The sequence below is a fragment of the Bacillus rossius genome, chromosome 3 (genome assembly GCF_032445375.1).
Source record: "Bacillus rossius redtenbacheri isolate Brsri chromosome 3, Brsri_v3, whole genome shotgun sequence".
Taxonomy (NCBI): Eukaryota; Metazoa; Arthropoda; class Insecta; order Phasmatodea; family Bacillidae; genus Bacillus; species Bacillus rossius.
The window spans coordinates 120,092,737-120,106,195 of NC_086332.1; the positions used below are offsets into that span (position 1 = coordinate 120,092,737).

The 13,459-nt window shown below is 35.7% G+C and overlaps 1 protein-coding gene across 1 annotated transcript in view; it reads left to right on the forward strand.

Moving 5' to 3' along the window:
• The first annotated feature begins 54 nt into the window (after positions 1-54).
• LOC134531202 (etoposide-induced protein 2.4 homolog) overlaps positions 55-13,459 on the forward strand; it is a 106,551-nt gene continuing 93,146 nt past the window's right edge. The window contains exon 1 of the mRNA XM_063366856.1: positions 55-363. Within this exon, the coding sequence (XP_063222926.1) occupies positions 349-363 (15 nt within the window). The 5' untranslated portion in view covers positions 55-348. The remainder of the gene's footprint in view (positions 364-13,459) is intronic.

Below are 13,459 nucleotides of genomic sequence, written 5' to 3' on the forward strand. Positions count from 1 at the left end.
TGAAGTTAATTTTTTTTAAATTACTATCGATAGCTACTAAATCGATAGCATGTTAGTTGTCTTCTGGCAGTTTTTTTTTATTTACGAAAGCAAAACATTGAATAGTGCACTGACGGATGATAATTTATCTTTCCACTTCAAATCTATATCTCGTCAACTTAAGAATGACACAGCAATAGTTCATTATGTTATATTTAGTGTTCGATACATCGAAAGTCTTTTCTGCAAATGAAGTGACACGAACTATTGTATAAACAAGTACTGCACAGTAGTTTGCTGCAAGTTTTGTGGTGTGTAAAGGGGTAGTGAGTGAATTATGTCAAGTACGCATTTTGGGTTAAAACAATAATGGTGAATTTAATGGTAAGTATTTGAGATTTAAAAATGAAAATCAGATAATGGTACACCAAAGTGCTATATTGTTTTGTTTATTATGCAGGTACTGCATCTCTATAAATAGTTTTAAAAATGGTCTGCAGCCAAACTGACCCTTCGGTTGCTGATATTTATAGCATTTGGTAGGGTTAGAGCTAGGAAACTTCCTAAAGTTATTATAGGCAAATCTCATAGATGTTAAGTGAATTGGTGCCAAAATCTACAAATTATTTGTTGAAAATGTTAAAATTTTTATCTATTACTCATTTAATTGCAGTTATTCGATCGTCGGTATGATTTTAATACAGGTCTGTAAGTTAAGTTGTTTAAGTTACTACTTACCAATTTATTAAACTTTTTTATAAAATTGCTGCTAATGATATCTAGCCTAAGTGTTTTGTTATAACTTATGAACCAATTAGCATGGATCCAGGTGTGTGATAAACATGACAATGCTTCTAGTGAACAGAGTCGAGTGGTCGGATAACTTAGCTCGGTAAAGTTCTATATTGTATATACCAACACCAACACCGGAAACAAGATGGCGCAGGGTGATGGGCAGAGAAAAATACTACTGCAACCAAAAACATCATAGCAAAATGATAAAAAAAATAAAAAAACAATGGCAAATCATTTAATAAGCACGTAGTATAATTACTAAAACCCGCAACCATTTTTTTTATTAAAATAATTAAGAGATAATGGTGAAACTAAATAAAAAATCTTGAAAATGAAATCATATAAATATATTAATTCATGGGAATAAAATTACCTAAGGATTGTCCGAACATAACACATGATTCCAATGTTAGCTAAAGGTATCCTTTACAATTTGTACCATCCACAATTTTAAGCTGGGCCGTGAGATCTTCTGTATATACTTTTACCAACAAAAAAGTGCGCCGAATGACTGAAGTAGCCTGCGCGAAAAGTGCTCGAATTAAATACTTTTTTCCTTCATTCTCATTCGAAAAAAAAAATATATTTCAAATAAGCATACGAAAGTGAAGGTTCTACTCAGCAATAAACAAAAAAAAAAATGTTTGAAAAATAAGTACTTAAAAAAAACTCTAGCTAAACATCGACCATTCCCTTCCAAATTTGTATGATAAATTTTAATTCATAGGGATCAAACTAATTGTCCGAACATGACACATTATTCCAATGTAAGCTAAAGGTATCCTTTACAATTTGTACCATCCACAATTTTAAGCTGGGCCGTGAGATCTTCTGTATATACTTTTACCAACAAAAAAGTGTGCCGAATGACTGAAGTAGCCTGCGCGAAATGGGCTTGAATAAAATAATTTTTTTCTTCATTCTCAATCGAGAAAGAAATGTTTTACAATAAGTATACAAAATTGAAAGTTCTACTCAGCAATAAACCAGAAAATATTTATGTTTAAAAAATAAGTTCTTAAAAAAACACTAGCTTAACATGGACCACGACAGCCAAATATGTATGATAAATTTTAATTCATAGGGATCAAACTAAGGATTGTCCGAACATGACACATTATTCCAATGTAAGCTAAAGGTATCCTTTACAATTTGTACCATCCACAATTTTAAGCTGGGCCGTGAGATCTTCTGTATATACTTTTACCAACAAAAAAGTGTGCCGAATGACTGAAGTAGCCTGCGCGAAATGTGTTTGAATAAAATAATTTTTTTCTTCATTCTCAACTGAGAAAGAAATGTTTTACAATACGTATACAAATTTGAAATTTCTGCTCAACAATAAACAAGATAACATTTAAGTTTTAAAAATAAGCACTTAAAAAAAACACTTATTGAACATGGACCACTGCAGCGAGATTTTTATTATACATTTTAATTCATAAGGATCAAACTAAGGATTGTCTGAACATAACACATGATTCCAATGTTAGCCAAAGGCTTTCTTTACAATTTGTACCAGCCACAATTTGTAGCTAGGCCGTGAGATCTTCTGTATATACTTTTACCAACAAAAAAGTGTGCCGAATGGCTGAAGTAGCCTGCGCGAAATGGGCTTGAATAATATAATTTTTTTCTTCATTCTCAATCGAGAAAGAAATGTTTTACAATAAGTATACAAAATTGAAAGTTCTACTCAGCAATAAACCAGAAAATATTTATTTTTGTAAAATTAGTTCTTAAAAAAACACTAGCTAAACATGGACCACGACAGCCAAATATTTATGATAAATTTTAATTCATAGGGATCAAACTAAGGATTGTCCGAACATAACACATGATTCCAATGTTAGCTAAAGGTATCCTTTACAATTTGTACCATCCACAATTTTAAGCTGGGCCGTGAGATCTTCTGTATATACTTTTACCAACAAAAAAGTGCGCCGAATGACTGAAGTAGCCTGCGCGAAATGGGCTTGAATAAAATAATTTTTTTCTTCATTCTCAATCGAGAAAGAAATGTTTTACAATACGTATACAAAATTGAATGTTCTACTCAGCAATAAACCAGAAAATATTTATGTTTGAAAAATAAGTTCTTAAAAAAACACAAGTTAAACATGGACCACGACAGCCAAATATTTATGATTAATTTTAATTCATAGGGATCAAACTAAGGATTGTCCGAACATGACACATGATTCCAATGTTAGCTAAAGGTATCCTTTACAATTTGTACCATCCACAATTTTAAGCTGGGCCGTGAGATCTTCTGTATATACTTTTACCAACAAAAAAGTGTGCCGAATGACTGAAGTAGCCTGCGCGAAATGTGTTTGAATAAAATAATTTTTTTCTTCATTCTCAACTGAGAAAGAAATGTTTTACAATACGTATACAAATTTGAAAGTTCTGCTCAACAATAAACAAGATAATATTTTAGTTTTAAAAATAGGTACTTAAAAAAAAACACTTATTGAACATGGACGACTGCAGCGAGATTATTATTATACATTTTAATTCATAGGGATCAAACTAAGGATTGTCCGAACATAACACATGATTCCAATGTTAGCCAAAGGCTTTCTTTACAATTTGTACCAGCCACAATTTGTAGCTAGGCCGTGAGATCTTCTGTATATACTTTTACCAACAAAAAAGTGTGCGGAATGACTGAAGTAGCCTGCGCGAAATGGGCTTGAATAAAATAATTTTTTTCTTCATTCTCAATCGAGAAAGAAATGTTTTATAATAAATATACAAAATTGAAAGTTCTACTCAGCAATAAACCAGAAAATATTTATGTTTGAAAAATTAGTTCTTAAAAAAACACTAGCTAAACATGGACCACGACAGCTTAATATTTATGATAAATTTTAATTCATAGGGATCAAACTAAGGATTATCCGAACATAACACATGATTCCAATGTTAGTTAAAGGTATCCTTTACAATTTGTACCATCCACAATTTTAAGCTGGGCCGTGAGATCTTCTGTATATACTTTTACCAACAAAAAAGTGCGCCGAATGACTGAAGTAGCCTGCGCGAAATGGGCTTGAATAAAATAATTGTTTTCTTCATTCTCAATCGAGAAAGAAATGTTTTACAATAAGTATACAAAATTGAAAGTTCTACTCAGAATTAAACCAGAAAATACTTATGTTTGAAAAATTAGTTCTTAAAAAAACACTAGTTAAACATGGACCACGACAGCCAAATATTTATGATTAATTTTAATTCATAGGGATCAAACTAAGGATTGTCCGAACATAACACATGATTCCAATGTTAGCTAAAGGTATCCTTTACAATATGTACCATTTACAATTTTAAGCTGGGCCGTGAGATCTTCTGTATATACTTTTACCAACAAAAAAGTGTGCCGAATGACTGAAGTAGCCTGCGCGAAATGTGTTAAAATAAAATAATTTTTTTCTTCATTCTCAACCGAGAAAGAAATGTTTTACAATACGTATACAAATTTGAAAGTTCTGCTCTGCAATAAACCAGAAAATATTTAAGTTTGAAAAATAAGTACTTAAAAAATCTCTAGCTAAACATGGACCTTTGCATTCCAAATTTTTATGATAAATTTTAATTCATAGGGGTCAAACTAAGGATTGTCCGAACATAACACAGTATTCCAATGTAAGCTTAAGGTATCCTTTACAATTTGTACCATCCACATTTTTAAGCTGGGCCGTGAGATCTTCTGAATAAATACCGACAGCTGTTCTTTAGTATTTTTTGTCACATTATAAGCAACGACAGTTGTAAGACACAAAGTGTAATATTGAAAATCATTATAGTGTTGGACTTATATGTAACTATTTTTAGGAAACAACCGAAGTCATTAATGCAAGTTAACGATTCTAAATAAATAATTGCTTTCATAATAAGTCTCTTTTCAAGCGAGCGGTTTTGAGAGAAAACTATTGTGCACAACCACTGAAAATAAACTGTAAAATAAACAGTGAATTTAACCAATTATTTTGCTATTAAATATTTTTTTTATAACTTACGTCTTCTTTCAGACTTGTAAGATGTGAACTACGGTCACATCATTACCATGGACAGTTACTTGCCGTCGGAGTGATTCACTCAGTTTCTAGTGTGAGGCTAAGTTACATTGCACGAGCGTCGGTGGGTCTGGCTACGTGAGGCTTGGTTTCATGTGACACCTAACGGCCGTGCTATAGCGACCGAGAAGACTGAGCGAGTGTTGGAGATTGGAACCAGATCTGCCAACTACCCACCTGCCTAGTGAGTCCCTACTCGCCTGAGGACCAAGGCGAGTACCACAACTTAAATCGCTGTTTGCTGATCAGCAGTGGGTACCCTACACCCGGAGTCCAGGGAGAGGTTTGGAATTGGTACCGGGTCACCAGCGAGTAGCAGAGCCGCGAGCGAGTCGCAGTCCAGGCCGCTGGTCGTGGCTGATCCTGGGGTTGCGCCCAGGACCCAGAGGAGGAGAGAGGACCAGGCACAAGCTCAGGCATTCCTGGACGAGATGAACAATCGCCTGGAGATGCGGCCATATCGCTGAGCCGCGGACCGAGAGGCAGTAGTACCCATTGCCCGCCCGAGTACCTATATTGGCGTCGACTGACTGGTCTCTTCGTGAACTAGCGAACTTAAAAAGGACTGAGGCTGCCTGTATTATTAGGACTGTTAGTGTTCAGAGGGCAGCCTGTCGTAATAATATATTAGTTATAAATGTAATTTTCATGTGGTTTATGTATTTTAATACTAGCTACACATTAGGTTTAATAAATAGCTCACCGAGGATGATTGTTCTTTAAGACCTGTTGTGTTTATCTTATGGCCAAGGTATGAGAGAGATTTGTCGTGGACTGGGAGCAGTGTATGGTTTTTTCCTACTCGTGCCTGAACTGAGTTTATTTTGTTACCAGAGTAGTGGCCAACGAGTCGCCAGCAAACATGAGAGAAAGGGAATGCAGGCCATGTTGGAAATTATGTTTAAATTGTTTGTATTGTTATGGTTGAAATAATAACTAGCTCGAGTCCATTCTATTGTGAGTGGCCGAAGCGCTGGCACCTGCTGCACTGCGTGGGGCGCCGGACGCCTGTAGTCGTCTACTCTTCTGAGCCGCCTGCGAGCTCGCGTAGGGCGCGGATGCGCTCAGGATCGCAGGCCTGAGGCGCCCTCGCTCTTCTGCCTGGTCCCGCGGTTTTCCAGAAACCGCAAGTTATGGACAGACAGTCGTAGGGCTGTGAATTCCTCCTGGAGGAAGTCGGTCGGGGTTTTAGCCCAGGAAACAAAGGTTTCAACCTGTGAAAAATTTGTCCAAAGCTGAATTTTTGCACAGTGGTAGAGTCGACTATGCTTAATAACATACCGAAAGTTTACCGCTGTAGACCTTGTGCGTATCACTGAAAATTACCTTTAAGTCCTAGATGACAGCGACTTGCAGCAGTTCATTAAAATGCTTCCCATTTACGTACTTTTTACCGTAGACTCTCGATAGCTATATGAAAATAATCTTAAAGCACTAATTCTCACATTTATAATGAATAAAGTTCTAAGTGTTAATATTAAAGGTAAGAAAAAAATGTTTAATTAATGAAATATGTTTTTTTTACATCAGTCAAGGCAATAAAAAGACAATTCACTTAAAAATAAAGGGTCTTACGCAAATATTTCTTGAAAAAAAGTTATTGTATAGTTCTTAAGCTTTACAGGGACATATCTCTCAAAAGTCTAGCTTAATTTATAGGATCACTAGAGACTCCTGAGCTTATCAATGTCGTCTACGCACTGCGACAGAGCCACAGCCGCAAGCGCTGTGGCCACTCTCACTCCCACGAAATCGAAGATTTTTAATTTTTGTAAAATTTGCTCCTAACTTAAATTTAAAACAGTGGTAACATTAAAGTTTTCAAGTAACATTTGAAATGTTTACCTCCGCAAACCTTGCGCGGAACACCGAAAAACGAGAAGTTAAGTCCTAAATAATACTTTATTAACCACTCAACAATATGGTACTATAACGTAACCAAAACTTACTCAAAACATTATTCTCAATGATTAAATTGAAAAATATTTCACTACGTTTGACTAAATATGCTATTTATTCAATAATATTAGAGGAGAGGTGTTATATATAAAAATAAGGAATAAATGGAAATACGTATTACAAAAACACGAAGAGCACGATGTGAAAACATTAAATAAAAGTAGTTGCAAAGTTCTTAAACTTTAAATTAGTTTATTTGTTGAGAGCCTGGTACAATGTGTATGACCGCTAAAGCGATCCGAGCCGCGTAGTGTATACTACTGCGAGGTTGTCGAAGTAGGCTCGGGTCGGGACGAATTTCGCTGTAAAGAAACAAAGGTTTTTAATACATGGATAATTATCCCAAAGCAGAAACTTTGTACTGTTGTAGAATAAACGTTTCTTAGTAACATGTCAAAAGTTTACCGATGTAACCCTTGTGATCACACCAATAACGAGCAGTTAAGTCCTAAATGATAATTTCCCAAACGATCCACAAAATTGTGTTTAGTAAATAATTTAATAACTCCATAAATACTTTTTTTAAGTAGGCTCTCAGTATACAGAAAACTTGGTTTGCCCTCAAACGCCATACTGCTACGGTAATAGGAATATGAAATCACTACAGACAAGATTTTGTTCCGTTTACTATGGTGTAACCGAGAAATGACCGAACGTCCCGGAAAGTTGTGATATTTGACGATATTGCGCGAGTAGCACACCCGTACGTGACTACAGAGAATGGATAGTTTCCCTAACCGTTAGGATTTCTAGTACGAACACCCTCTCACAGGTAGGGTCATAAAATACGGTCAAAATCTTGCAAAAACATCCACCACTGCTCTTTGCCACTAGCAATCAACGACGTCAGCTAGGCGCAGCACTCAAATACATTAACTTATTAAAAAAAATTAATATGTAATGCTACCTATACGTTTTACAACACAACTCGTGTTTTATCTATTTTCTGGAAAAAAAACCCTATTATTATAGGAATTATGTTGTTAAAGTGAAAAAAAACTCAGAGTACATTTACGATGTATCGTTTTATTCCATTTTTATGTAGTAAACTGATTTTAAAGAAGTAAATATATAATTTTTAATATTTTCGAATACAGGCTACATTAAAAGTTTTGCATTGTTCTGATCTAAAATAAAACGATGTATCAGAAATAAAAAAAAATTGTTTCAAAAAAAATATTTTTAATAATAAAATTTTTGAAACAGAATAAATCCATGCAGATATAAAACCAGAGGTCCTCTAGAGTTTTTCATTTACAAGTTCCAAGCAGAAATCGTTTATTGTTAATTTTATTGTATCAAAAAACATTCATATAAGAAAAAAATGCATATCTCATTACATGTAACACAAATACACTTTCTCATATGACTTAGCTATATTTTAAGTAATCCCTAAATAATACCCTATTTGTGCAGCACGAATCCCTCTGGGGGCCCGAGTGTTGGGCGCCTTGACCGCGCGGTGATACTCGGCGATGGAGCCGTGACGGCCGCGGTTTTGGCACGTGTGCTCCTTTGAGCGCATGAAATACCCGTGGGTACTGGTGCCCCTCGTCACTAGGGAGGGAGGGGGGCTGTCGGTCGTAGAGACCTCCCGACCGCGGTAACCGGCTGTTCGCTCGTGCTCAGCCCTGAAGGGGCCTCGCAGTCCGTCATTGTAGTCGCGTCACTCATTGTTCGTGCGACGGTCGCCTATTCACTCAGGGCCACCACTGACCTTCCCCCGGGGCTAGTTAACTGGGTTCAGACTAGGCTACAGGAAATCTATATCCCAGGAAACAAAAGTTTGTGAAAACTTTGCCCAAAGATGAATTTTTGCACAGTGGTAGAGTCAACTATGCTAAATATATACCGAATGTTTACCGCTGTAGTCATTTAGCGTATCACCGAAAACGTGCAGTTACGTCCTAGATGACAGCGACTCACAACAGTCCATTAAAATGTTTCTTATTTACGCAGTTTTTAACATAGCCTCTCCATAAATGCATCAAAATAATCTAGAAACACTATTTCACACATTTATGTTAAAACATGTGCCAAATATTAGTATAAAAGGTATGATAGAAATCGATGAAGTAATAAAAAAAAGTGTTTTTTTCTTTATCTCAGTCAATGACATAAAAATATGAATCACATTAAAATAAAGGGTCCGATGTAATAATTACGTTAAAAAAAAATTTGTGCATATTTCGTAAGCTAAAATGTGATATATATTTGAAGAGGCCTGAGTAATTGATTAAATCGCTAGAGCGATCCGAGTGTAGCATTGTTGTGTACGTATTGCGACAGTGCTACAGCTGCAAAGGCTGGGGTGACTTTCGCTCCCATGAAATCGAGGTTTTGTAACCTATGAAATATTCACCCCAAACTGAGATTTGGTACAGTTGTAATATCATCTTTTTCTAGTTACATGTTAAATTAACCTCCGCAAACCTTGTGCTTTACACCAAAAACGTAAAGTAAAACTTTGAATAATAGCTTCTTGAGTGCTCCACAATATTGCATTCCGTAAACGTTATTACTGTAGTGAACCAAACAAAATTTATCTAAATATATTATTCAACGTGATATAATTGAAAAATGTTTCATATTATGAAATATAATTAACAAATGAATGAAAATACAGATAACATAAACCTGAATGGACCGACTTAAAAGACGTTAGAAAAGATTGTTGCATGATTCTTAAGCATTAAAATGGTATATTGCTCTGACTCAATTGATCTGACCAGTGAAAGGTTCCGAGAGACGTAGTGTGTATTGTACTGCGGGAACCTAAAGTTTCTCGGGTTGGGGCAAATTTCGGTCTTAGGAAACTAAGGTTTTTAATGTAAGAAAAAATATATAAACGCTGCCTTTTTCAACAGTGGTAGAATCAACATTTTTTAGTAACATATCAAAAGTTTTCTGCTGCAAACCTTGTGCATCACACAGAAAACGTGCGGTTATGTCGTGCTTAGATGTTGCGAAGGCCCTGCGTCGCATTAAAAGTGATGCGGTCTGTAATGACAAAAAAAAAAAAATTAAAATGCTGGATATAATGTCACCATTTGTTGTATCTGTTATGGAGCACATTTTTAATGCAACACTTACTACAGGTCAATATCCGACTATATGGAAGTACTCGTTTATTAAACCAATTCCAAAAATTAAATCTCCAGAATAATCCAAAGACTTCCACCCTATAAGCATCCTACCTGCTGTTTCCAAAGCTCTTGAACACCTGGTGCATCAGCAAACATGTACATACCTATGAAAAGGAAATCTTTTAGATACTTTCCAGTCAGGTTTCAGACCTGGTCACAGTACCACTACTGTTTTAATTAATGCTATGGATAATATACGTCGTGTTATTGATAAGCGGGTACTAACGATTTTAACGCTGCTTGACCTCAGTAAAGCTTTTGATTCGGCAGACCATGCCCTATTACTAAGTAAAATTTCAGTTCTCTACAACTTCTCTCATAGAGTTTGGCTTGGTTCGAATCCCATCTTAACGTTCTTTGCCGATGTGTCGTCCTTGATAGTGAATTGTCCTGCTTGCTCCTTGTAAAAGCGGGAGTTCCTCAGGGTTCGATTCTTGGTCCACTTTTATTTGCAATTTTTATTAATGACTTACCTAAATGCCTCATTACTTGCCAATATCACATGTAGACAGATGATGTTTAGATGTTCAGATTTATCTTCATACTAAAGCAACTGATATTAATCAGTCGATTAGTTTTGTATATTATGATATTGCTTCTATTTTGAGATGGGTAAGTGCCAATAAACTCATGTTGAATATTGACAAAACACAGGCCATAATAATCGACTCTGCTCTCATGATATCCAAAGTAACTTCTTTTAAACGTAATAACTTGACGCTTGGAGGAATACATATTCAGTTCTCTTAGGTTGTGAGAAACCTGGGAGTTATGATAAATTCAACTTTAACCTGGAAGGATCAGGTAATGCAAATTAGCAAGAAAATAGAGATCTTCGTGCATTGCTTATGATGCTTATACATTTTTCTCCCCCCCACCCCTCCCAGCATTAAAACCATCCTTATTCAATTTTTAATTATGCCGCACTTTGATTACTGCGATGTTTTGTTTCCTGATTTGACTGATAAATTAGCAAAACGACTTCAGAATCTCCAGAACTCCTGTGTAAGATTAATTTTTGACGTGAAAATGTCTAATAAATCGATGAACGCCGATTGCACGCACGAAAAAGTGTCCCGTAACGCACATTGTCCCACTACGATATGTCCCGTTACGCTCATTGTACGCTTGTGTCGCATCTCTCTTCCACTCGATTGGAACAACCATCGATTTGACTTTTCAATCATGTTTTCGTCGTTTGAATTATTAATATTATGTAAATTAACGATCGTCCACCGATTTTCAGCACAATCGGTACGGTTATTTAAAAGTAATATTGAATTTTCAAATACGTTTTTGTACGAATAATGGTGTTTTACAGTTACACATAATAATTCAAATTACTCCCGGGATCTTTTGCACAAGGTTTAAAAAATATTGTAACACATTATAAATAAGTTTGGTGTATTTGGGATGCGTATTTTTTATAAAATCGTATTATAAAAAAGAAATTAAATTATTCCCCTACGGTGCTGTCATCTACGGTGACGGACGCGAACCGAACGAATCGCGCTATCTATCCTCTTTTGTACGAACAATGGTGTTTTACAGTTACACATAATAATTCAAACTAAACCCGGGATATTTTGCACAATGATTTAAAAAATATTGTGATACATCATAAATACGTTTGGTGTATTTGGGATGCGTATTTGTTATAAACTCGTATTATAAAAACGAAATAATATTATTCACCTACGGTGCTGTCATCTACGGTGACGGACGCGAACCGAACTAATCGTGCTATCTACCCGCTTCCGTGGTAACCAGGCACTCGTTAATACATATTTTCCTTTGTTTATCGCGAGAAGCGTTATTATTAATGAATTATAAATAACATTTCGTGCCCGGGGCCACAATTGCATATCATTTTGAGCACTGGAAGACATAAAAACGTAAAATATTCTCGACGAATTTTAATCTCGGCCCCAGCGCTCCACGAGCGTCTGGGTTGGAGATTAAAGCCGAAATTCTTTCTTAAACTTACTAATACTTATTTTATTAACTGCTAGGGCATTTTTATTAAATTCTACGTTTAATTTCACGACGAACAAACTTCGTCGTTAAATGTGTAATTGCGAAAAAGCGTAAAACATTCTAGACGATCTTGAAGTTAAATAGCAAACATGTATAAAAGTTATAGTTAAAATAATCTCTTCGGTAAAGTAATAAACATATTTGAATTAATGAGTGCAAATAAAAGTAAATTTATCAATTAAATTGTAGATTTCATTTCAATCCTTCTTTGTGTCCATACCAAATAGTGGTAATTCAATAAAAATGATTCAATTTTATTCATAAAAGTATGCAATCATTTCATCAATGTTTTGTTATGACGTCACGTTAAACTATCGTCCGTAAACCGACTTTACTAACAACCAATTTTTTTAACCTAAAATCACGAGACCATATAACTCAGTACTATAAGCAGTTGAAATAGTTTAGACTCACACAGGGGCGTGATATGCACATGCTGATTCTTGCTTACAATACACTGCGGCTGGGATACCCTCAATATCTGTCGGCCAATTAAAATTATCTCCACAGCTACCATAACCGTGAGACACGATCCCGTACATTCAACCAAATGTTTATCAGGATCTTAAATTTTTGTCGTTCAGTTCTCTAAAGTTTGTTTTCATTATAAACATCAAAATCTTGACCTTGTTGTTGGGCTATGTGTCTGATATCTTGACACAAATCGTCTTTAAAAGTGTCCCATAAGTTGAGAGGTTCCGGGGGGAAACAAAATAATATCACCACAAACAATTCTCTCAGCTTTAACGGACATTGAGAAATCGAAGCTTCTCTCAAAGTTATTTCCCATTGGTTATCATTTTCCAGCAAACATCAATCTTGGCAAGCGGCTTTGTAAGTTTCTTTAACAATTCCATCAACTGTTTTTAAGTCCTGAAACGATGTTGGGCCACGTACATGATGAAGTAGTATCCTGAGATAAAAACATTCTGACTGGGAAGGATGAATGCTGTACACTCTTCCCAATGCCGCATCTTTTTTTTATGCCGGGTTGTCCAACTACGTCTTGGCCACGTTTCCTTCTAGAAAATTTATTGTTATCCCATGTATAGTAATGAGGGACTTCATGATAGAGTAGTTTTAGCAAATCCGTCACTACTGCACAGGTCAAAAAACGCAGTGAGTGTCGTTTTTGGTGGATTTTACACTGTATTTTGCATGTTTTCAATGCGGCAGTCCTCTTTTTTGCCACTCTACAGTAAGAATATAACATTTGACCGGCCCAAAAATCGCGTCTTTTGTGATTATTTTTATGAGGTTTTTTTTTTTTTTTTTTCATTTTTAAGTGAAACACTCGAGCGATGATGTCATACCGTTCGAAAGATCGCTGACCGGGAAAAAGTTCATAGCATCTTGCGTCTTTTCGTGGAGATACCTCGGAGACCCAGTAAATGATGACGGTAAGATGACATGCTGACCTATATTGGCAGCATTTACGCTTGCGTCTTGGTTCAAAGCATC